Consider the following 25,726-nt stretch of genomic DNA (forward strand, 5'->3'; position numbering starts at 1 on the left):
TTCAACATTTTACACCAGGTTTATGTGATTTTGTTGCCTACATGGTCAAGAACTGCTAGAACGCATTTGTAACATACTGAAGATTAGTTTTATTAAGGAACTCCTATGTAAGAAAGACCTTGCTTTTGTAAAATCAATGGCTTGCTTCACAGTGCTCATTTGAGAATTCTTTCCAATAATAAGCTGTGACATAACCTAGTTCAATTGATAGACATTTAGTTCACACATATTTTTCTAGAACTCTACCTATTACCTAAATCAAAAGAAGACTTTATAAGAGATTGCTATAATTGAGAAAATCTGTTCAGGGTTCCACAGATCGAGAAGTTGTCAGTTGTAATGACCAACTTTAAACGCCTCCCCAGCCACCTTTAAATAGGCACTTTCTGTTGCACAGCTTTTGAGTTTCTTCTTTGATGGCAAATCCTTTAACATGTCTTCCAGGCAGGACCAGCGAGTCTGACGATCAGCAGAAAACAGACGACGAGGATAAATGGAAATCTGAAAAGCCGGAGCCTTTCTCCTCCTCTCCCAAAGCCCCAGCTTCCTCAAAACACACTCACATGTCTGCTTCCCCGCAAGGCAGGAATGCCAAGAACCCTCTTCTTGACTTGAAGAACAAAATATTGGCCAACGGTGGCGCGCCCAGGAAACATCAGGCGACAGGACTCACGGAGGAGGAACCGGGCGCCCAAGGGGACCCACCAACGTTGCCCTCGGAGACCCAGCCCGAGACGCGACAGCAGCGGCCGCCAAGCAGACCTGCCCACCCGGCCCTTGCTTCTGGCAGGACCCCTGGGAGAGTCCGGACGCCCGTGCTGCCCCGAAAGGAAGGCGCGGAGAAGCCGGGCTCCTCGCCGCCTTCCCACGCTCGGTGGGGGGCCTCCTCGGCCCCCCACACATCCACTGAGGGCGGCCCTCGCCGCCCTGCCAACCTACCCTCCAGCTCCGCAGACAACGACTCCCTGGACGAAGAGGAGGGAAAGCCGGCCGCGGGCTCCCCGCACCTGAAAGACGCCTCCGCCGAGCACCTGCCGCCCAAGCGCGTGGCCCCCGCGCGGCCGTGGCCCGGCCGCCAGGCGGCCTCCAGCGCCCCGCGCGACAGGGGCCCCGGGCCCCACGGTGCCCGGCCAGCCTTGCCCGCGCGGAGGGCTCCCCATTCTGAGGTTGGGGAGGAAAATGCAAGGGCTTCCGCGTCCCCCCCGAGGTTCTCTCCAGCACTTGGGGGATCCTCTCGGCAGCCGCCCACCGATTCGCACCCTGGGCCTCCGCTCGCCAGGGGCGGGAAGGACGGACCCGACGCCCCAGCCGCTAGGGCCCATGCGCCTTCACGCCCCACCAAGTCTTCCTTGGTCTCTTCACGCCTCAGCTCAAGGACACAGGTCCCTGAGAGAGCGGATGCCTCCGAGGGCGGTGGTGACGATGATGCAGAAGAAGAAGGGAGGCGGGCCGAGGTCACCACCCAGACGCTTCGCTCCCGGATGCCTGCAGGTCCCCCTACCTCTGGCCACTTCGGTTTGCACAGAAACAAGCCCTTTGCCGTCCACGGTAGATACCCGAACAGGTTTGGCTACGGCCGAGGACCCCGACTACAGCCCTCCGGCTCCCCGTCGTCCACCGTGCCCCCCCGAGTTCATGCGAAGGGGAGTTCTCACCCAGCTTCCGACCTTCGGCATGGCTCGGGTACCCACGATGAGGACAGCGAAGCAGAGGACGAAAAGCCACTTCCTGCCACGGTGGTGACCGACCGCGTTCCTTCCTCCTCCAAGCAGCCCGCCTCCCGGGGCGGGGACCATCTAGGGAGAGGCTCCCAGAGGGGGACCAGCCTTCAGCGGAAGGAAGCCCTGGCAGAGAACCCCAAATCCGCCGGGACTTGGGACCAATCTCTGCCGTCCAAGGCGCAGGATGCACGACAGAGCACAGATTCGGACGCGGAGAGGGATTCTCCCCAGACGCAGCCGGCTCCTGCTCGGCTGCCCGCAGCGCAGTCGCAGCACCGCGCGGGGTCTAGTGCGCCCCTACGGAAGCACGCGCTTGCGCAGGCCGGGCGTCCCCACCCGACGTCGCAGGGAAGCGCCTCCTTGAACCCTTACGCTTTCGCCTCCCGAGGCAGTCCGTCGTCCCTCCCGGCGAGCTCCCGAGGGGTGCCCCTGACGTTGCCCCAGAACCAGAACGAGGATTCCGAGGGTAGAGACGGTGGGAACCCCGACGGCACAGAAGGAGGGACCCCAGGAGCGCGGGCGCCCGCCCACGCGGCCGGCGCCAAGGAGGCTACCCCGTCCCTTCCCAAGCACCGCCAGGTGGAGGCCCCGGCAGGAAGCGCGAGCGACGGCCACCTCCGCAGACCCCCGGGCTCCTTCCCGAGGCTCGGACGGCCCTACGCCCACGGCCGCCCCCGGGTCCCCGGCCGCGCAGGGCCCCAGGCGGCGGGCAAGAAGGACGGGGCGGCCCAGGCCACACCATCCAAGAAGGAGCCCCTGACCTCTAAATCTCCGCAGTCGGTCTCGGCGGAGGAAGAGGAGGACGAGGACGTGGGGTTTTTCAAAGGAGGGAAGGATGAGGACCCGCTGTTTTCCTCTGTCTCAAAGTGGTCCTCCGCCTCGGCCCCCAGGGGCAGCAAATCCGCGGATGGGGACAGCGGCGACACAGAGCCTGCCCTCGCGCCCGCGCCCCCCCGCGGGAGCCCGCCCCAGGATGAGAACCCCACTCCAGCGCAGCGCCCCCCGCCCCCAGGCAGCTCCCCGAGAGCCTCGCACCTGCCGCCCAGGCCCCCCCCTCGCAGCCCCGGTGCGCCGCGGGCCCCCGCGGGCACCCCCGCGCGGCCGCGGTACACCACCTGCGCCCCACCGGCCTCCGCCGCCACCACCCCCATGCTGTCCCTGCGACAGCGCATGATGCACTCAAGGTTCCGGAACCCCTTGTCACGCCAGCCCGGGAGGCCCCCTTTCAGACAAGGTACTTGGCTTTTTCTCACGTTTTCATTACTGTTTTCAGTAGTGTTCGCAGCAATGCCCAAGAAGCTCCTGTTTTCCTCAGCATCTGCTCTGCCCAAGCACGGCGTTAGCAGCTTTGCAGATACGGGGTGTGACCACGTTCTCTTCGCCATCGGGTGGGGTCTGAAGGCCTCCCCCGGTTTTCCGACGAGGACACTGGGGCTGAGGGCTCTGAGCGGCTTGCCCCAGGTCGGACGGCTAGGAAGTGGCTGAGCTAGAACCCTGAACGCGAAACTGAGGTGCACGGCCCAGGTACCCTGCCCTCCCACGCTGCCCCCCGAATTCCTCAGCCTATGCCTTCACCTGTGCAAGTGAGTCAGAGCCGTGACGCCAAACTCAGGTTCCTGTATTTGGGTCAGTTTTAGTTGTTCACGTGCCAGGCAAGATTTAAGGAATTGCCGTAGGAAATCAGATACTTCCTGTGTCCTTTGATCCTGTTCTTGTTGGTTCTGCACGCAAAGCTCCCAGCCGAACACCCGAGGGGGCAAACTCTGATGTCTTGGCTACGAATCGCTTAGACACTGCACTCGCTGAGTGTTGTTTCAAACCCGTAGAAAATACGTGTTGAAGGTGAGTGTCACACTGTTGTAACAGGCAGATGAGGGACTTCCACTGAGGACGGAGCGGTTGTAGACAGCTGTGAACTGTGGCCCAGGGTCCACATGGACCTCAAGGCAGGACCCAAGGTATGTCCCCTAAGTCTGCTTTCAGTTAAGTGGCTCCTTGCCCTCTCCTTGCAGGGACTCAGGGCTTAATAGAACATTTCTGAATGAATGTATTAGTATTTGTTAATCTGTACAATGTGCTGTTAGTTTAGTCCAGTGTCAGGACATAGAACACAGGCTTCACGTGGAGGTCAGTTTTCCATTACAATGGACTATTTTAAGCAAGCCTAAGATGCTGACAATAAACGTAAAACTTACACGCCCTTGTCCATAGCATTCAGTAAATATTTAATTTTCATTAGCTATTTGAGCAAGAGAACTAAGTGTCTGACCTGCAAATTGTGGTCAGAAAGCCCAAGCACCGTATCCCGCGGAGGGGCTGGACCTCAGGTGCGCCGGCCAGGGCCTCCTACGAACTGCCGCTGAGAAGTGGCAGGAGACAGAGGAAGGGCAAGGGGAAGGAACAGATGAACAACCGGAAGGGCTGCTAAGTGGGCCGCGCGCTTCCTCTCCGAGCAGACACTTCCCACGCAGCCCCACACAGCCCCGCAGAGCTCAGGCGACGCTGAGTCAGCGGTGCACGTTTGTACTTGGCGGTTGGTGATGGCAACTGAGTCTGCAGGAAATAGTCATCGTGTTTAGTAAATGTGCTGAGATCAGGACAGCAGCTAGAACATTTTAGAGACAGCTTTCTCCATCCTTCCAGCCCCCCTCCCTGCATCTTGCAACAGGTTAAAATGAAGCTATGGCCCCGGCTCGGTGGATTGGGTGCTGGCCTGCGAAACAAAGGGTTGCCGGTTCTGTTCCCAGTCAGGGCACATGCCTGGGTTGCTGGCCAGGTCCTCCGTAGGGGGCGCATGAGAGGCAACCACAAATTGATGTTTCTCTCTCCCTCTCTCTCCCTCCCTTCCCCTCTCTCTAAAAATAAATTTTTAAAAATCTTAAAAAAAAAAAGCTATGGCTACTAAAGCCTTTACTCTTCATCTGGATACTTTATGCTGAACACTCCCATTCCTCCAATACTGTCAGGAAACTGACTTTACTGTACTCTCTATTGACATTCACATTTGTCACATAGAACTCACAGTTTTGACTATCATTGTCTCATATAGTCCAGCTGTCTGTTTAAAATTCTGTTCAGTGTTTCTGTTTGAAACGAGGCATTACTCCTTATAGGCTGGTATGAACCCAGCTTCCCAGGAATGTTGCATTGACCAGGTTCTCTCCCTCTCTCTTTTGCACCGTGTAGGTTATAATGGCAGGCCGAGTGTAGAAGGGCAAGTACTGCCTGATAGTAACGGAAAGCCGAGCGGACAAAGAGTTATCAATGGCCCTCAAGGAACAAAGTGGGTAGGGTGAACTTCTTTACACCTCTCAAGTAGTTCTTGTGCCGTTTGCAGGAGAAAAATGGTGGACACTGTGTAACAAAAATGAAGTGGTCTTTTTTTTTCTTTTCTCTAGTTTTAACCACTTATCTGTTCAATATACTATACTATGTACCTTTCTTCCGGCAATCAGAAAAATCTTTGATTCTTCTAGGTAGCTAGTTTTTCTTCTCATAGCTGATAAGGCATGGCCTCTGTTTCTCGTTTGCCTTGACTGGTTGGGGAGCGCAGACCAAGAAAGGTATGGCCTAACCACAGCAGCGGCTTCTCAAATGAACTTTTGTTTGTCTAGTGTATTTTTTGTTTATTGTTTAATTAATTAGTACACATATTTTCTGTAAATCCTTTGTAAAAGGAAGCCGGGTAAAAATAAATGACAAACAAGAAAACCCTGGATCAAATAGGCAATTTTTATCAGATCACCTTTTGAATCTTCCAATAATTGTTGTTTGTCCAAAATAAAAGACAAGTATTAGTATTTTATGTACATTTAAGCTAAATGACCAGCTTCTTGGATTTAAGAGAAATGTGTAGGGATTTTTGGTGGGTTGAGGGTAAAAGTATTTTTTCAAAGAATCAAAAAATTATTCATAGTGGAATTAATTCCCAGCCAGCACTTCCCCTCTGTAGCAATTAGGTTTCAGAAAACATGTTGAAGGGTTTCATGGAGCGTTCAGTCACAGGTTGTCTAAAGATACATCTAAGAATTTCTCAAAGGAACAGAAATTTACTATACGAAGAAAGCCCATTAAAGCAAATGTCATATATACAATTTTGAACTGACCTGTATGGGTAGGTTTCAAAAGCAGGGTTTATAGTAATGAGTCTTATTTTAATTACTGAGAGAGGACCCAACAAAGTGGCCTGCCTCCCGGGTTCCTTCGCTGGTCGGGTGCTGCAGGGTCACGGTTCTCAAACATCAGTGAGCACCAGATCTCTTGGCTTGGGGCCAAGTTCCCGGGTGCCACGGAGTCTGCCAAGCTGAGACCACACTTTGAGAACCACCAGTGTGGACCATGAGCTTGTTCTTTAACAGAGACACCTTTTTATTTCAAGTTTTGTAATTCCTTAGAATATAAAGGGGGCAATTTAATGACAAACTGTTTTTGTTATCACAACTTTGATTTTTAACATTAACAGTAAATGAAAACATTTCATATTTTTAATACACTAGCAATACATGTTGATCACAAGAGATTAAAACAATTCAGAAATATATATGAAAAAGTTAATAAGCATTCCAAACCATTTTTCAAAGATAATCTCTGTTAACAGTTTGGGATGTGTCCTTCTAGATTTTTTTCTCTGAAGCTTTAAACTTATAGACCCCCCCAAAAAAGAATATATTTTTATTTTTGAAAAATAATGAGCCCCGTGACCTGAGTTCACATCTGTATATGCCAAATATATGTAGAATTTCCAAATCCTTCCCATGGGCCACATAGTATTCCCCTAGAGGTATGGATGTGGCAAATGTATTTAACCCCTGCCCTCCATCAATGGACAGCTAGGTTATTTCTTACTTTCCAGCATTCCACACAATGTACTAAAAAACAAAAGTATTTTGAACATCTTTTGTACATCTGAGAAACTTAAAACAATTTATCTACTGTATGGCTAAGAAACTGTAATATGAAACATGACTGCTTTGCACTTTATTCTTTGTAAACCTTATGAGAGATGCCAACAAAAATAATGTTTCTACTCACTTTAGGGTTTCCTTCTGTGAAGTTTCATGCGTGTATTCACGCAGTTGGATTAACGTGAACGTTTTGCAATGTCCTATACAGTCTTTAACCTGTGTCGTGGCTTTAGGTCGTGGACCTTGACCGCGGGTTAGTGCTAAATGCAGAAGGAAGGCACCTCCAGGATTCGCACGGCAACCCTCTTCGGGTTAAACTGGGAGGAGATGGTCGGACCATTGTGGGTAAGCGAGAGTGGTTTGGAAGGGGCAGAAGTGTCCTGGCTGAGCTGTAGAATAACAATTTCTTGTCCTCCTCTCCCGAATTTTGAATGGGTGCCCTTGGTCTTGTTACTTTTGGCCACGCACTTTTTCCCTGATATAGATGTCAGCGATTCTTCCAGCAGAACCCACCCTCTTAGAAAAGACAGCGCTCGCCTCTGTTCTGGAAGGGGGCCGCCTGGTGTGGGAGGCAGCAACCCATGACCCACAGGCTAGACCCTGTCTGCTGCCCGTTTTCTATGGCCCGTGAGCTCAGAAGCATTTTTTCATTTTTAAACGACTGTAAAAAAGAAAAAAAAAATCAAAGAATAATGATACAGTAATATCTTGCTACCATTAGCTCCAGAACTCATGAAACCCTGTACTCCTTGCATTTTAATGAGAAAAAAATGTTTCAGCATTTGGCACTTGCTGGGGACTTGTATGAGTCATGACCCCGCCCCGCAAGAGAACATGCTTCGTCACACACGGCTTGCTCGGCACTCATCAGTTTCGGCACTCGTCATGAGGTCCGGAACAGATTAACGGGCGAGTACCGAGCTACCACTGTATTTGTGACATGTGAAAATTATCCGAAATTCACATTTGGGTGTTCATGTGCAAAGACTTACGGGAACACAGACACGCTCATTGTCTATCTTGCCCATGGGTTTTTGCCCGACAGTGGCAGAGCTCAGTCATTGCAATGGACGCTATTGGGCCCATAAAAATTAAAAGTGTTCCATCTCTGGCTTTTTACAGAAAACATTTGCCATCCCTGATCCAAAGTAACATTTTTCCTCCTTAGATGTAGGAATGAGAAAGAGGAAAGAATTACAGGGCCTACTGATGAAATATTCATTCATTTAGATAAGTTAGTAAAGAGTAATGGGCAATATAGTAAGTCTAGCAATTTCTGTGTAACAGCAGATATTTCTACCTCAGCTGATATCCTTTTCATTATTTCCTTGCCTTTTTACTCATTAAAGGACAAGAACACGTACGCTTTGAGAAGACACTTTCCGCTTGCTTCTTACTGCCTCTGCCTGTGTCCCCGCGTTGAACAGATTGTGTTTGATTTTGTTTCAGATCTGGGAGGGACCCCCGTGGTGAGCCCTGACGGGCTCCCCCTCTTCGGGCAGGGGCGATATGGCACACCCCTGGCCAGTGCCCAGGATAAGCCCATTTTGAGTCTTGGAGGGAAGCCTTTGGTGGGCTTGGAGGTCGTCAAAACGACTACTCATGCCCCCACCACAACCGCGAGACCCACCACCATCCCTCGGCCGACCACGACCCTGCGGGCCAGAGCCACCACCCGCTGGACCCCCACCACCACGCGCCCAACGACCACTGTCCGAACCACTGCTCAGACCACCCCCCCCAGCACCACCACCCCCGCCCCCACCTGCCCTCCGGGGACCGTGGTGCGGCGGGATGAAGACGGCAACCTGCTGATGGGCTCCAGCGGGGCCCCGGCCTGCTACCCTGAGGAAGGTAACTGCGTAGCAGGGTGCTTCCCGTCGGGGGTCCCACAGGCTGGCAGGGGACGTAGGGTGCACGATGGAACGGAAACCTGGGGCACTGCCAACCCTGCCAGGTGTGTTCGGCAGGACGGTGTCCCATCTGGGGTTGTCAGATTTAACAGGTTGAAATAATGCACGGGACATGCTTACATGATCAATTATTTGCTACTTACTTGAAATTCAAGTATAACTGGGTATTCTATGAATAGATAGATCGATCGAGATAGAGATGTATGCATGCATGTGTGTGTGTGTGTGTGTCTGTGTCTGTGTGTACATAAAAGGTTCTGTGATTAGCTATGTGATTTAAACAAAGTTAAATGGGTTTCCTGCTATTGGATCATCGGATCATTGGATAGGCTTATTGTGCATTTTCAAGAAAAGTTTTGTTTCCCAAGCATGTGTGGCAGCAGAGTGTTTTTTGAATCAGCAGTAGGAGTTTTCCACTGCAAGGGGTGGGCACCGCACATTTCTCTGCTTTAGGGCACCCAGTCGGGGCTGTCCTCTGCCCCTGCCCTGTCTTCCTCCTGAGAACGGCCTGCTCCCCCTAAAGAGCAGAGCTAGGACACTTTCGGTCTGGTCATGGTGGAGCTGGGACGTCGGTGTCTTTGCTGCTGAGTCCTTGTTCACGTGGCTTCGGATGAGGCTACCCTGCACTGGCATCGGGCTTGGAGGAGGCAAATTCATCTCCTTCCCCTCAGGTTGAAGTGAACTGCAGTGTCAGCTGTAAAGCGTATGTCTTTTTAAGCCAACGCAGAGGGAAGACCCTTCATTTCAGCCATCATTCGCACGCTTAGAATTCTTACGCAGCCTCGTTGACCATGATAGGCCCAATCAATGGGAACTTGAACACCGTTCCAAGATGGGAATGCTGTTTGAAGTCAGTCATTGCACAAACAAGTTCCAAATAAAGAGGAATATTTCACACATCTAAAAAATCCACTCCAGAGAACAAGGAAACGTACTGAGGAAGAGAAGTATTGGGAAGAATTCTCCCAGTGGATGCAAATTAGATTTCACCTTTGGATTTCTGGTATGACATATTATGTACTTTCCTTGACCTCTTCTGCATACATTAACATGTTTATTTTTAAAAACTGAACTAGAATTAGAATAGATATTTACTTAATAATCAGCTGTAAACAGAAGACTATTTTGGATTTCACTTTAATTACTATTATTAGTATTTTGCATTTTCTTCTGTCTGCTTTTATATAGGCTTCATGTACTTTGTATTTTTGGCCTTTTATCTGGCATGAAAACCAATATTATTCTTGGCATTTTGTTTCTCCTTCTCTTCGCAAATCATGATCTATATACAGGGGTTGACAGAATTAGGTTTACAGCCATGAGTACGCAAAACAGCGTTTGTTCTTATTATTGTGTTATTATTAATTATCATCTTACTTATTTGTACTACAACTGTAGACTTACTGTTACCCACCGCTGTGTGTATGTTTTTCCTTTACCCATGTCCAGCTTTCTGATTCCCTAACATCCAAGTGCTAATACTAACTTGCCTCTAGGCAGCATTTTCAGAATAACTACAAAGTCCTGGGAAGAAATTAAATGTAAAGGAAAAAACTGTGTCCTCTCTAAACACTATTGTAATGTACTATAATTCATTATTTAAAAAATACAGTTGACCTTTGAACAACATGGGTTTCAATGCACAGGTCCACATATATGCAGATTTTTTTTCAATAAAAACTGTAAGTGTATTTTTCTTGTGATTTTCTTAACATTTTTTCCTGTAGCTTACTTTATCTTAAAAATACAGTATATAACATATATAACATATAATATAGGTGCTAATTGACCGTTTATGTTATTGGTAAGGCTTTCAGTCAACAGCTGACTGTTAGTAGTTAAGTGGTTTTTTTAGGGGGGAGGGGTCAAAAGTTATACTCAGATTTTTGACTCCATGGATGGTTGATTTCCCTAACCTCTACATTGTTTAAAGGTCAACTGCAATGTGAAAATTAGAGTCAAAATTACTCTCAAAACCTTTGTGCTTCGTTTGTGAAAGGCAGCAGCCTGCCGTTCCCTGGTGGAACACCTTGAGGTGGCCTCGATGTGCCAACACGTTCTGTAAACGCTGCAGTGACACTCAGAACAGAGAGAGGCCGCCGGGAAGAGGCTCTGATGTCCGTGGAGGGACAGCCCTGGGCTCCCCCAACCGCAGCCTGCAGAACCACAGACCGTGCGGCTCAGGCTCCGCCCCCACCTTTGCTTGCGAGCCTGTCTTCTCTCATGCCCCTGACCCTCCGGTGTATTAAGCATAGTTCAGACCACAGTGCATGCTCTCAAGGTCTGGGGTCCGCGTGTGCACAACCAGTGTTTACCAAGCGACACTGGCCGTGGCACTTTGCAGCCTGGTAGTCCGAAATGGTTATTGTAGTAATTATGATTTAGAACCAGCCTTAATGATCAGTGACTGACTATCCGCTCTTCCACGCACCCCCCCCCCCCATCTAGTCAACATTTGTCATTATATGCCATTGGCAAAGTCCTAAAATTCCGTTTCCAGCTCTCCAATGTTAAAGTCATCTTTTTGGATCTCCAAGTCTGGGCTCCCCTGGTTAGAGCGTGTCCCCCTTTTCTTTGAAAATGCTCTTTTAAAATAATGTTCTAGGAATAACCTTGATTTATTTGGTCATTCCAGTAATTCGACTGGTTTATGTACTCCTGCCTTTGTTACGGATGCCCTGCTGCGCGCATCTCCCTGGGGGCATGGAAGCGTAGAATATGCGTGTTTCCTGTGTGGTGTTGCTTTCACCCTTCCTCTCTCTGCTCGCTCTATACACACATGCACCAGGCACATGGATACTTTTTGTTTGCTCTGACATCCCCAGTAGATAATAAAGTCCTTGCAGGAGAGAGAGTGTCTTCTTCTTCATGGCACTTAACCCTTCATCTTCAGGCACCTAAAGACTGCTTGAATCTCTAGGTTTGCTCCATCTGCTAAGTTGGAGGTAAAAGCCAGTGGTCCTTGCCTTTCAGGTTCCATTCCTGCAGCAGATCTGATGAGATCGTGTGTGTGTGGAAACGTGAGGCACCAGCGGAACATCGTCAGCAATTTGTGCCATGGCCGTGGGGCCTGTGCCAGGAAAACATCAGTCACTAGAGAATGGTCCCACCGTGCCACAGCTCGCTCTCACGACCAAAAATGCAGAGAGAATAATGAAAAATTCAACTGGGCTGGACCAATGGCACACTTTGCAAATATCCTTGGGTTTCAGATGGCTGTCATTCACCGCCTCTCTCAACTTCTGAGAATATTTTGTATAGTTTTTCAAAGTATCACTGGACCCAAGGCCCTAGAATATTCGGTGATGTTTTGCGCCTAAGAGAATAAGTCGTACCACCATGGTTGGTGGCTGGCAGTCACTTTTGTATGAAGAAGTGGAAACTTGTGACATTAATGCAGAGTTGACTTATAAAACATTCGGTTTTACATAGTTCCACATGGTTTAAAAGGTATCCAGGTGAGGCAAATCCTTATGGTCAACTTTTAAAAAAACAAACATAAAGACACATCACTACATCTTGGAAGTTACTTCTCCTTGGAATCCAGATGGTGCTCTTTTAGAAAAGTATGCCTGACTCCGTTTGGTCTTAAAAAAAGAAGCACAAAATTACTCAGGACGATGTTTACTTTTGCCAGAGCACTTACCTGTCACTCACCTTAAGAAGGGACCCCCGTCTGCAGGTGAAAGGCAATCATTTCCGTGACCTGCTGCTGCCCTGGAGTATCTCAGCCCCTCTAGGAATTGCAGTTGACCCCGGAATTCCTGGCAGAAACCCTACGCTCTTCCCCTTTCTTGTTCACTCTTGAGATGCAAAAAAAAATGTACAACTTATTCATTTCTGACTTGGCCAAAAATAACAGTGAAAAGCAATGGATCTGAGCTGGTAATGAGGAAAAACAAGACCATGTTCTTAAACATTAAATTGATGAGAGAAAGAAAATGGTGTTCCAGGGAACAAAAGCAGGATAGCCCCACCTGGTAGGGGCCGTGAACTTGAAAACTGCCTGATTTGAACCAGCCCAACAGCCATTCTTTTTGAATCCAGGCATATTGACATTGGACTGACCGCAGGGAAAATTATGTTTAATAGTTTTTCATGAAGTGACCGCTGTGGCCCCTGAGGGTGGTGGATCGTTGACCGTCTCTTTCTTGTGGACATTCATCAGCTCCCTCAGAACACGCCCAGCGTTACCACCACAATGGTGAAGCGGGGGCTGGGCACCCCAGGCCTCCTGCGGCTCCGTGCTCCGCGCTTCGTCCCCGGCCGGGCTGGGCAGGCAACGCTGGGCCGCCAGCGTCCTCGCTGGCAGGGTTTGTTTTGGCTCCGTGACACGCATGAAGGGATCCAAACCAGGCTCAAAACGGGCCAGGAGAATGATCCTATCGGAGTCTTTCTGGGGCATGATCAATGGTTTTCTAACAATAAAAAATTCAAATTGGTGCCTATAATTTTTTAGCGAAGGGGGTTTACACACTTTCTACTTCATTTTCCCCTTTATTATGCTGTGGAACCATGATTCTAATACAGCACCTCCAGGTTTACAAGCAATGCCATTGGTTAGCTTAGCTTTTAAAAAGTGGAGGCAGTTTTATGAAGGATAAAGTGCACAGTCTTTGGAGCTGGAGAGTTTCAAGTCCAAGTTCAGTTTCAGCAGCGCCCTTCAGCAGCTGGGGCTCCAGGCACATTATAAACCCTCGGTGTCCTTGGTTGCAGAGTGGGTGTAAGCCCATGCCTGGACCGTAAGAGTCTTAGGTGAGGATTAACTCCAGTAATAGAGTGTGGAAAGTGCCCGGTGCCCAGAAGGCATCTGGTAGATTGTAGCTACTTCTTCCCACCGGCCCCGCCCCCGCCGCGTTTTAAGGGCGCACTGAGTTCAGCGTTCTGTGTGGATGCTGTGGGCCTCGGGTCCACAGGGCACCATACCTCGGAATTGTTTTGACTTAGAAAATTTTTGCCTCCTAATTTTATCAGCTACGGAGACGTGTTCCCCTTTTTACAACTGCATCTACTTTCCCCCAAGTAGAAAAATAAAACATTGATTATTTTGCATTTTTCTCCAAAAACACTTCTGTTCAAAATACCCAGATAATGGTGGCAAAAATGTGTTTTGTTTGTGTGTGTGTGGTTTTTTTTTCTTTTTTTGTTTAAATCACTCACCTTGTCTGACCATGTTGTTATTCATGCTCACGATATTGGATAACTAGGTTCTTATAATTAGGGCTTCTTGGAAGACTCAAAAAAAAAAACCACATATGAAATTCTATAAATTGTACTTAAGGGATAATTCTGTGGGTCCAGTAATTGTGTAAGGAACGCCCAACTGGTTTGTAAAGAGAAATTGTAGTCATTGGAATATTATTTCCAAACTTCCCCTACAGATTAAGCCACCTGATGAGCACAGATTTATCTCTTGAGTCGGGGGAGAGGGGGAGAGGCGGGAGGGATGCGCAGGGCCCAGGGGACCCTCGTCAGTGTGCTTTGCAAAGGTAGACTGTCAGGGAGGCAGGAAGTCACTCTGCTTCTGGAACAAGCGAGAGGCCGAGGGCTGGAGAGAGTGAGGGTGTCCTGAGCTCTCCGGTGGAGGACTCCTGTCCCTGCCCTGAGAACCCGCCACCCACTCTCTCCGCAGGCTCCTTGCGGCTTCCTGACCACGGCCGTCCTCGGGCCTGTGACAGGATGAGCCTGGGGTCCTCCCCCGGCTGGCGGGCTGAGGGGCGCTGAGGTGGCCGGAAGGGCCATCAGAAGGAGCTTGCTGCACCGGGGGCCAGGACGCTGGGCAGGGCCTTCCCTTTGGTGGCGGGAGGGCATCTGGGGGCCCCACCCTGGGCTCGAAGGAGAGGGGTCCAGGCCCCTCCGGGTGCGGTTGCTCTTCCTGCTGAGCGAGCGCAGGAGGCCCGGTGTGGAGGACTTGTTCCCATGAAATGGCCACTGGGAATGACCCTCGTGGCCTGGGCACAATTCTCAGCCGAGTCCAGAAAGCCCAGAGCATTGATGGCTCTGTCCCTTCCTTTTCCTCTAGATGATTTCTCAGGATTGGAGACAGACACGGTGGTACCCACGGAGGAGACCTATGTGGTCTACGATGAAGGTACTCACTGATTTTAAGCACATCATTTGGGTAACTTCTTTCCTGATGGGAGGATCCTATTTTAATCACTAAGTGGATGATCTGAACTGCAGTTTCCTTCAGGACTCCGGGCTGGGTGGCCGTGCTTAGGGAAGGGTGGTTGAACCCCACGCTTCTAAAATTACCCCCAGTACATATTTGATCCAAAGAAACTGTGAGCTTGGTGATAGCGCAGCTTCCAAACAGGTGCCCTGTGCTTCCTGCCTGTCCCTTCCAGCCCCTCCTTCCTCCAGAAATTCGGGAGCCAGCAGGTGTGAGCTGCTGTCCCCTCTCTGGCCCTCACAGCTCTTTGTACAACTAACCAACGTCTCAGCTTCCTCTCTTGGCCCTTCTCATTCTCCCCTGTTCTCTCTCTTTCTAATTGCATTAAAACATGCAATGCAATGCCTTGGCTGGGTGGCTTAATTGGTTGGAGCATCATCCCGTCCACTGAAATGGTTGTGTGTTCAATCGCTGGTCAGGCGTGTACAGGAGGCAACCAATGTTTCTCGCACATCGATATTTCTCTCTCCTTCTGACCTTCTCTCTGTCCAGAATGAATAAAAACATATCCCCAAGGGAGGATTTAAACAAATGCAATGCTACAGATGTGTTGAATTTTTTAAATAATAGAATCTTTTTCATAGAAGTAAGGGTAAGCTTGTAAGATGAAGAATACAAATACATACTTGGACAGCCTCCCAGTGGGTGGTCGCCAGTGGCAGCGGTGTGCTTGTGACCCTCTGACTCTCCTGTGTGTTCCGTAAGTTGCCTCTGCAGGTGGAGAAATTCATGCAGGCCTCTCGTCCCGCCCTGGTGCCGGCCTCTCCACTCAGAAGGTCCTCGCTTTTGTGTGTCACCTTCCCGGTTATTATCTGTCGCTCCAATGGTCTTAAATCACAAATTTATTATGATTACACCTTTGATAGAATCATAATAAAGTTTGATATACTGGTTTAGTCTTTCCAACAAAAACATATTTAGAAAAACATCCCATGTCAGAAAGCAAAGGAAGATTTCGTAGCACCTTTGAAAATACTATGCACCTTTCTTATTATCTTTGAGCAGTTGAAAAGGAGACAGCGTTTTATTTTCTTTTTTAAATGTTAAAGAATTCAGCAACAGGGGAAAATTGGGACAACTGTAATAGAACCACAATAAAAAAATAATAAATGTTAAAGAATTCTCTTGGCAGAATTAACCCCACCTTCTCCCCAGAAAAAAAGCCCAAAGATGATAAATGGAAAAAAAAAACCAAGTTTGTTTTCTGATGTGAATCTTTCATAGCTCTAAAAGGGAAAATTACGTAGGTCGAGAATGACGATGGACCAGTGACGGGAACATGCTCACCTGGATGAAATCGAAGGCTCGCCCCAGCTTGGATGCTAAAACCTCCTTTTTCTGGTCATGTTTCTTTTTTCCTTTCCCTCCTTTTCTCTGCAGCTGCCTTTCTGAGGGGACTGAAACAGGGAGAAATGCAGTTGTATTAGAAACAAATGATGTTTGGGCACGGCACTTGCGTTCAGGGTCCGTGTGTGCACGCTTTAATTGAGAGCTGGGTCTTAGGAATGTACCTTCCTAAGATTGCACACAGCGCTCCTTTCCCAGAAGCGCCCGATCGCAAACCTTCACATCATTTCAGGTTACACCGTGGAGACCTCGAGGCCCGCGGCCGCCGCCCTGCCCGCCACCACTGAGGCTGTGGCCACGCTGGAGGTCATTCCGCCCGAAGGCACCATCAACTCCTTTCCTGAAGAGGAGTTTGATCTGGCTGGAAAGAAACGATTTGTCGGTAAATAGAACTTTCTTAATCAGAGAAACACGGGTTTTCAAGTTTCGTCCTTTGAAGAAGAGCGTAGCTAATCTCCAGGCCGGCCGAGGCAGCGCGTTTGGAGCAGAGCTTTCCCAGAGTGAAGTTCCTCTTCGGGGCGACCGGGAGTCGCACGTGGTCTTGCTCTGCGCAGTCAGGAGCCAGGCGCGTGCAGGGAGCGATGGGAATTTGACAGAGAGGGGAGAGGAGAGGACTGTCTGGTGTCGCCTCAGAGTGAGGGTCACTTAGAAAGCGTCAGCTCCAGGGGACACGGGCAGTTTTATCATAGCCAACTTCTCTAGACGAGACGTCCTCTGGGCTTTGCCTGCCCGTGGTGTGTCATGTTCCTCCTCAAAGGTGAGCGGGTGACGGAATTGAGCCGCAGGGGTTGTTTCTCTAGTTATTTCCTGTCATTTTCATTAGCCTCGGGGACCGGGGGCCTAGAAATCCGCTTTACTCTTTTTTGTCAGTCACGAAAACAATTTTGAGAGGAAATTCTGTTTTGCTCAACTGTGTTTCACTCCCTTTGGGAGTCTTCTTTTCTGTGCCCTTAATGAACTTCACTAATGAGACAGATTAGTATAGTACTAAGTGGAAAAAAATAATATATGACTAAGTAGAGACTGGCAACAGCTTAAACTAACATCACACGTTTTGTTTCCAAAACAAATGCTCTGCCATGAGCAGAGAACAGCTCTTGCCAGCCAAGATGGAGCAGTGAGTGTCTAACGTACATGAGCTTGAAGAATCAGGATAATTAGTGTGAGGTAGCATTCCTGTGGCCGGGCTAATGCTGGCCCGTGGCATTCAGCAGCCTGGCTGAAGTCGCCAAACCTGACTGTCTCTCTGTAGTTCCATGACAGAATCTGAAATCCTTTTAGCACTATTATTAGCTGTTCCAAAGAACTCTTCGGAAGGCTGAAAGGCTTACCATTGTCTGGCTAGTTTTATATGCCTATAACTCTATAAAGCATAGACGATTATTCCCCAAAACTTCCTGATGAGATCCATGCACAAACTCTGAAGGTCTAACTTGATACAGATTATTGGGAAATACAGGAGCTAAAATTTCCTTGTAGTTTTGATGGACCCTGAGAATGAGAACTGAACCAAAGAGGCAATGGAACATTTAGAAAGTATTGGAAATTTGTTACGTGAGAGCACTCGGCAGTCTTGTGCGTATGAAACTCAACTCCGATTCCCTGGCATTTGTAACTTCTTATACAGCATGTGTCACAAAAGGCCTGCGGGCTGGAGGTAGAGTCTCTTGTTTGGCCCTTGTTCATGGGCCTCCACTCTGTCCACAGACTTGGCTGGGGCACGGGAAATCCATCCAAGGCTGGCCTGACTGCCAGTGTCCTCGGACCCACTGAGATGACGTGTGTAGAAAAACCTTGAAGCTGTTCATAAATGTGAATAGCTACAATTGTACTGAGCAGAAATGTTGTAGAAGGCTGGTCCAGCCTGGCCTTGGCAGACATGCCAGATGGTTCTGGGGGTCCCTGAAGCCCCGGGGAGGGCCGTCCAGGGCTGAGGCTAGAGGGTCCATATCTTGATCACTGTGTATTTCTTTCTGGTCCCAAGATAGTCTAGGCAATGAACTGTGTTGAGAGAACTGCAGCCGGGTCTGATTCATACTCTTGCAAACCTTGCGGCTTGGGAATGGCGGCTGCAGACCTTACTTATGCTACACAGACTGTGGTCTGGGGATCTTTCAGAGTTGCTTTGAGGCTGTAGTCATCCATGTTTATGGGGCAATGGGATCTTTTGAAACCACAGGTGAACAGGTGTAATGGTGTGGATCCTTTACAGAGAGCCAGGGATGTGCTCCTAACTTGGTACCAGGGCTGGTGGCCTTGGCACCTCTGTCTAGTGGGGAGAGATCCAATGGTTTGCAGACTCCATGGAGTGGCACTATGTGTCTGCCTCCAGAGAGAGCCTCCAGCAGCTGGGTGGGGTGTCTCCGTTTACAGCTCCATATGTGACGTACCTCAATAAGGACCCAGCAGCCCCTTGCTCCCTAACCGATGCGCTGGACCACTTCCAAGTGGAGAGCCTGGATGAAATCATCCCGAGTGACCTGAAGAAGAATGACCAGCCTCCACAGCACGTCCCCCGCAACATCACCATTGTCGCCGTGGAAGGCTGCCACTCCTTTGTCATTGTGGAATGGGACAAAGCCACCCCGGGAGATGTGGTCACAGGTGTGTCCGGGCTCAGATGCTCAGAGCCCCCATCGGCATTAGGGGGGGAAGTACAGACAGGAGCGGATGGGCAGATGAGGGGTGAGTGAGCACGTAGCTGGCCGGCGGGAGGGGGGCGAGCCGCTGAGGCAGGAACTCCGCTCGGCCTCCGGAGGCAGACTGCGCAGGCGTCGTCGAGGCTGAGGGCCCGCCCCTGAGGTCTGTTAATAGCAGGTAAGGCAGAAAGACGAGTTGCCTGGCTGCTGCCATTAGACATCCAGGGCGAGGGGGAGCGCAGGCGTCAGCCACAGGAAATCCAAGGAGCGCCTTCGCCAAATGGGTGAGGAGGCCCACAAGTCTCGGCTCTTTCAGACACACAGGTGCACGTGGCGTTCCACAGCTCCTGTGTTTCGCGTGGAGGCCAGCTGTAGATGTCTCTGCCAGGAAAGTCTCAAATACTTGTGTGGCAGCCACTGCTCTTTTCTTCTGCGCAGTTGAGCTGAGGGGTGATTCGTCCTGAGACGAGGGGGAAGGTAGAAGGTAAGGAGAAGGAGGAGTAGGGACCTAGCACGTCTCAGGAAGCGCCTTCAGTTTTGTTACTTGCATTTGAATTCCCCAGAAGATCCCGATGCTGGACCCCATCCACAGCCAGCCCACAGCTGGCTCCTTCTGGAACCCTCCTGCAGAGCTGCTCTGTGCGGCTGCCTCCTCCCCACCATCCCCGACTGGGCTGCACCTCTTGCAAGATGTGATTCCTTGATGCTCACTGGGTTCCTCCTTTTCTCCACGTGCAGGTTACTTGGTTTACAGTGCATCCTATGAAGACTTCATCAGGAACAAGTGGTCCACTCAGGCTTCATCAGTAACTCATTTGCCCATTGAGAACCTGAAGCCAAACACAAGGTATGATGTGTCTGTCGTTGAAAAACCGAAAATGAGACCTGCGTCCATGGTTACCGATATCCTGAGGCTGAAAATGGAAGGCTCAGTCACAATGGTTTTATGATTCCTTTTGCATTCTTCCTTTAGTTCTCAGAGAATATCAGTGAACACTTGCCGTACGACACGTATTTTTCTTGGAAGAAATTACTATATGTACTGTGACCGTTAGTCTAGCATGTGATGTTTTGTTCCCTAGTTTCCAGAGACTAAACACTACCTACCCTTGGGGTAAGAAAAGTTGTCCTGTGGGTTGAAAAGGAATTGGTCTATTTCTGGGCACTCATGTGGTGGTGTTAGAAAGCACAGTCTTCACATGTCACATTAATGGAGCAGTAATTGATGAACATTTTAATTAGCTGGTACTCAAACTCTATGATGTAATAGTTTAGATCATTCAAGAAAGATGCATTTTATGCATTAGTATAGGTTACACCCACGTCTTCCAAAACTGGGCAAGTGGCTGCCTGGCTGGCCAGCAGGCCCTTGGGGAGCCAGGGGTTACAGCCCTCAGTGGGAAACGTGCAAAAGTCGTTCCTAGGGGTACCAAGTGGGGGAGTGTGCCTCTCTGCTTCCGTGCTATCTGGTTTTGATAGCAATGACCATCAGGAGAGCTTCCCTTGTGGGCGAACATGGGCAGAGTACCAAACAAGCAGCGCTGGGCTTATAAACCAGTTTTTTGGGAAGAACCCAAATGCCCTGGTTTTTGGTGTTTGCCACTTTCTTAGTGTAAATATTCCCACCATGGCCAATTCCAAGCTACCAGTGAGCATTCAGAATTCCTAAATACGTAACCATCAGCTCGCTCAAGCCCAAGCCTGTACAAATGGCTCCAGCACATGCTGTCATGTCAAGCCACCATATTTACATGTAGCAAAGAGCGCTAAGTGGCAGGACTGTGGGCCGAGGTCTCCTGCTTTCTACATGGTGAGAGGACCACGGAGAAGGTTGGAACAAAATCCTGCCCTCAGACAGAGATGCGCTGAAGGGCATCAAAACTGGACCACAGCCATGAGTACCGAGAGACCTCTGCCTTGGTGGAGACCTTCCCTCAAGGCACTTTAATGTGCCACGTGGGTTCACCTGAGCTGAGCTTGTAAAAACTATCAGGAATTTCAGGATTTGGCAGATAGAAAGCAAGTAGCAAAACAAGAAACTGAGAAAACACTTTACTTTTCCCTAATAGTGGTGAAAAATTAACTAATTAAAGGAAGAAAGAAGGGAGGGAGGGAGGGAGGGAGGGAGGGAGGAAGGAAGGAAGGAGGGAAGGAAGGAAGGAAGGAAGGAAGGAAGGAAGGAAGGAAGGAAGGAAGGAAGGAAGGAAGGAAGGAAGGTAGATCAGGCGGCACCCAACCTCTGTGCGTGCAGCGTGACAGCGCTTTGACGGCACAGCCTCAATGTCCAAACACTGCAAGAGGCCTTCGCGGCGCTCTGCCCCGAGCCCCTGCAGCCGAATGGGGCCCAGGCTTCCGTGCCCCACCTCTGCGCCCAGGGCTCTTTCCACAGTGTTTGCTGCCAAGCTGATGTTGAGATTTGAATGATGTGAAGTGATGGTTATGCGGGATGGTGGTTTATTCACACTTTCCACAGGTATGGATGAGCCAGGACTCGTTCAGCAAGGACTTGGCACTTGCTCTGCGCCAGGCAACATGATGTGCGCGCTCTGAGGGTCGCGGAGGGGGACTGTGGGGGGTAGGGGTGGTAAAGTGCACAGTGGCGCTGTGCACAGTCTGGCGGAGGAAGCAGATTGTTCGGAAACAACGTAAACATAAGCTTCCACTCGTTAGTATTCTGCAGGAGAAGCACGTGGCGCTATGAGTGTACGTCAGAGGATTGTTTTCTGAGCGTGGGAACCACAGGGCGGTCAGATCAGCTTCCCGGGGAAAGAAAGATAAAGCCACCAGTAACCTGGAGAAGGACTGCAGGGTCCTTGAGGCTCCTGCCCTACCCTCCGCCCGTGGCCTGCCCCCTGGCTGACACGCTTGGAACAGCAGCTGCCACGGTGGCCTTCCCCGGAAGTCGCCCCGCCCCACCTTCCTTCTTCTGATGGGGAGCGCCGCCCACACTGGGTTCTTCCACCGGCCCCGGAGAGGAACCCCACGACGGGAGGATGGCATTCCCCCGCGCGACCCTACTGCGGAGCGCCTCTGGTGGATTCCCTGCAGGAATCCATGTGCTTGCTCCACGGAGTCTGTTTTCCCACCGTCGTCCTAGGCCCCAGGGCTCCTCAGGAACCGACTCCAGAGTCCCCTGCCCAGGGGACACAAGCAGTCCACGGACTCACGCGGAGCCAGGGCGTAGAAGCCAGCTACTGTTCTTTAGAGCCGAATCTTGTTTTTGACCTTCCGTGCGCACCATTCACCCGGCCCCGCGCCAGCGCGCTTTCTGGAGTCTGCGTATTTTAATCCGCACTTAAAGTGCAGAGATTTGTCACGGCGGAGTCTATTCAAAGGAAGGGGCCAAAGGCTTATATAAGAAGGCAAGGCATGGGTTGCTCCTATTACTTGGATGAGGTAGAGACTATTCAGAGTATGAAATATATATTTTAGCTCATAGAAAAAGCTTAATGTGGTTTTTGAAAATGGGAACTTCATTTTTTTCATAATTCCATGCTGCTTCTCAGCTCAGCATATTTAAATTTACTTTGACACATTAGGTGAAGTTCAAGTGGAAATATGTCTTTGGAATTGGGCCACATGGGCTTTGCGGACAGGGAAGGTGGGTTTGGCACGGACTTAGGTTTCAGTGGTAAAACGCATGGATGCAACAGAGACGCTGGAGCGGGTCCCCTTCATCGCTGCGCCCCACCCTCGCCGTCTCCTTAGCTGCGTAGCAGCTGAGCTGGGAGCTCAGGAAAGGGGTCCAGGGAGGTCCCAGTGGCAGCATGAGAAGGTAGCCTTGGAATATGTGTCCTTTAGTCTTTGATTTCTTCTTCTTCCTTTTCTTTTAAGGAAAAGAAAAAGTATCTGTAAAGTTTAACCAGTATCATTAACGTATGCCAAACCCACCGCTTGAGTTGCCTGCAGAGTTTTGCCTTAAATAACTCCACAACCACTGAATAAAAGTCTGTGTAATTGGGAAAACATGAACTGCTGGGCAAATTGAGATTTGGAAACTCATATGTTCTTAATTGAGCCTTTTTTTAAAATGAAATTTTAAAAAGGATTCTCTCCATAATGAGACTTGAATGACTTTCTTGAAAGGCTTACAAGAAGCCTAATTTTACCAAGTGGCTTAATTATTTCAACCATTTCAGCCAGCTCTCTGTTTAATCAAACACAACATCTCGTACTGTTGGTGTGACTGCGAGGCCATGGGCCCCCTTGGGGGCCCCAGACGCTCAGAGCCTTGTGCTTGGATGGTGCAGCCGCACACACTCTGCTCTCTCAAGGTCCATCATTCACCTTTTGAGAAGTCAGTGCGTTTTTTAAAAAAGATTTTATTTATTTCTTTTTAGAGAGAGGGGAAGGAAGGGAGAAAGAGAAGGAGAGACACATCCATGTGCGAGAGTAACATCGATCGGCTGCCTCTCGCATGCACCCTGATGAGGGGGCCTGGCCCTCCCACCCAAGCCTGTGCCCTGACCGGGAACCCAGTGTTTTGCAGGATGACGCCCAACCCACTGAGCCACACCGTCAGGGATGTGCATTTTAATCAGTGCATACAACCTGTATGCCTGCCTTAAAGAGTCTGTGCCCTCGAAGCATAGCTCCTGCTGGCCAGAGCCACCGGGAAAGACCTGGCACAAACGCGGCCAAGTGGCGGAGAGTCCCATGCACAGGACTCCCCGCTTCTTTCTGCGCCCGGAAGCAGCCAGGGGCTGGGAGAGCAGGAGAGGAGGAAACCCCAAAGCTACGCAGAGAAATAGTTGTCAACACCTGTGGAGCTGGTCACCAGCACTGCCCAGCCCCTGCATGTGTCCTGTTGCCCACAGAGGGCAAAGTAAGAGGTCTCAGGACCGCCAACCCAGGTGACTTGTCAGCCGCCCTCTCAGTGGACAAGCTGATTCAGACCACGTGCTTTTGAGCACATTCTCCTTTCCGAGACAAAGGCTAGTCCTCCAGCGCAGCCTCTCCAGGCCTGTCCACGCCCCCGTCCTGGGCTGGCTTCTCTGTCCTGGAGGCGGAGACGCTCGGCGCTCCTTTGAAGCTCCAGAGTCAATGCTAGCCCGTGTGGTGCACCCGCGACGTTGTGGTCATGTTCCTTCACTGAGGACATCAGCCTCCGGCTGGGGTCACCCTCCCTCTGCCGACAATCATTCCCGGTCACGCAGCCTGCTTTTTCACACGCAGGCCAGGGGGACGCATGAAGTTAAAATGTGATTTCTGTTGCGCATGTTTTGCTGCTGCAGCTTCTCCCTCTTGCGCTGTGGACCTCGAGCTGGGACAGGAGAGGAGCATTGCATCCAGGGACAGAACCCCCCATGTCTCATGGGGCAGAACCCCCCCTGATGCCATAGGGAGCACAATCTCCCTCAGTCACTTATGTGCCCGATACGCCCCTTCTGCTCCCATTGGCCGCATGTCTGTGCTGTTGGTTGTATTATTTTGAAAAGTTGTTAGAAAATGAGAAAGTTCAGGATATGAAGATATAGGAAGAAATAGGAAGAATTAGCAGTGATGTACACATTAGTTAAAAAAAGAAAAAGGAATCAAATTCTGCCACAGAGTAGGGGCTCGGTAGTTTGGGAGTTGGTTTCATGACATAGAACGTAAACAAGTGTCTCTTTCAAAAAGTGTTTTCTTTCGATTTCAGGTACTATTTTAAGGTTCAAGCCAAGAACCCTCATGGCTACGGCCCCATTAGCCCCTCCGTCTCCTTTGTTACGGAATCAGGTACAGCTGGCTCGGCCTCTTTTTTTTTATTTTTCCTTTTCTCAAAAACAAATAATTTGGAAGAATGACTACAATAGAATAAAAACTGAAGAAGTAAATTCCTCACTTCTCTATTTAATGAAGTCACATTAGATATCGCTTTATAAAATAAACATTATTTTCTTTCTGCTAGGGAAAAACTTGGATAATAATATCGAAAGTAGTCGTTATTGGAATTGCCTGGAAGGTGGCAAAGTCAAATTCCAATGAGAGGGGGGAAATCTAATTTTTGACCATGTGGGGAAGATAATTTGGAATCTAGCTGGAGGAGAATTAGTTGCAGAGATTTTTTTTTTTTTTAATTGCAAACAGCTGAAGAGCAGAAATGTCCTGAGGCCTGAGAGGCAGTTGCTTCTAACAATCCTTTAAGTCTCTAAGATGCTGCTTTTACTAGGAGATGAGATGGCTCTCCTTACTGTGGAGAGTTCAATGGAAATACTACGCAGTCTTACAGGCAACAGCGCTCAGAGGAGGGCCCTGTGTGCTGGTGGGCAGCGCTCCACGGCCCCCTAAGCACACATGCCTATGCGCGTGGCCTGAGGCAGCACACGGAGCTGGCCCTGAGGCAGTTCCCAGGGGGCAGCCCCTGCCTGGGGCGAGCCCAGCGGGAGAGCTGGGAGCTGAGGCTCGAAGCCAAGCCAGCTTCGGAAGCCCCGCTGAGCCACTCCACACTGCGGCGGAAACCCAAGCCTCTGTTCGCTTATATTATTTCCTACCTGTAGCTTGATCCTAGGACAGTGGCCATTAGAAGATATTTTTCAGTGTAATGACTTGAAATCTATTGAATCACGTATGTGGAACAAAATTAAATCTTTTGTGAGCATGTGCTTCATACTGGAAATGGAGGCAAATGACCTCAAAAGCATTTTCACCTATTTCATCTAAGAAGTGTGTTTGTCATTAGTAGTTAAGATAATTAAGGAGTAAGAGAAAACCATTATCTGTGGTTACTGTGCTAAAGCTTGGAAGGTGTCTATGTTTATGGTTGCATTTCCTGAAGAAAAATGGACTTTTGGCAACTATCGGAATTAACAGGATAAAAATCTATAGGAAGAAAACCACATAATTTAGGTTTAAACATCTAGCAAGAAACTGAGGTCCAAAATCTGAGAGTAGGAAGATACAAATGTAGTTCATTCTCTCTTATTCCACTGCACGGTGGTGCCAAAATTAGTTTATCCATTCACCTGTTGATGGATATTGGGTTGTTTCTGCTTTTTGAGTATGAACAAGAAAACTGTTTTGAACATTCATGTGTAAGTGTCTGTATGGA

General features: G+C 49.6%; 1 protein-coding gene across 1 annotated transcript in view; it reads left to right on the plus strand.

Moving 5' to 3' along the window:
• Positions 1–25,726, plus strand: part of FNDC1 (fibronectin type III domain containing 1) — a 77,815-nt gene that overhangs the window by 46,790 nt on the left and 5,299 nt on the right. The window contains exons 11-19 of the mRNA XM_054570180.1: positions 445–2,955; positions 4,908–5,008; positions 6,859–6,970; positions 8,075–8,479; positions 14,561–14,629; positions 16,290–16,439; positions 18,431–18,661; positions 19,435–19,543; positions 24,335–24,414. Of these exons, the coding sequence (XP_054426155.1) occupies positions 445–2,955; positions 4,908–5,008; positions 6,859–6,970; positions 8,075–8,479; positions 14,561–14,629; positions 16,290–16,439; positions 18,431–18,661; positions 19,435–19,543; positions 24,335–24,414 (3,768 nt within the window). The remainder of the gene's footprint in view (positions 1–444; positions 2,956–4,907; positions 5,009–6,858; positions 6,971–8,074; positions 8,480–14,560; positions 14,630–16,289; positions 16,440–18,430; positions 18,662–19,434; positions 19,544–24,334; positions 24,415–25,726) is intronic.

The sequence above is a fragment of the Pteronotus mesoamericanus genome, unplaced genomic scaffold (genome assembly GCF_021234165.1).
Source record: "Pteronotus mesoamericanus isolate MK-2021 breed Mesoamerican mustached bat unplaced genomic scaffold, CSHL_Meso_final contig_20, whole genome shotgun sequence".
NCBI lineage: Eukaryota > Metazoa > Chordata > Mammalia > Chiroptera > Mormoopidae > Pteronotus > Pteronotus mesoamericanus.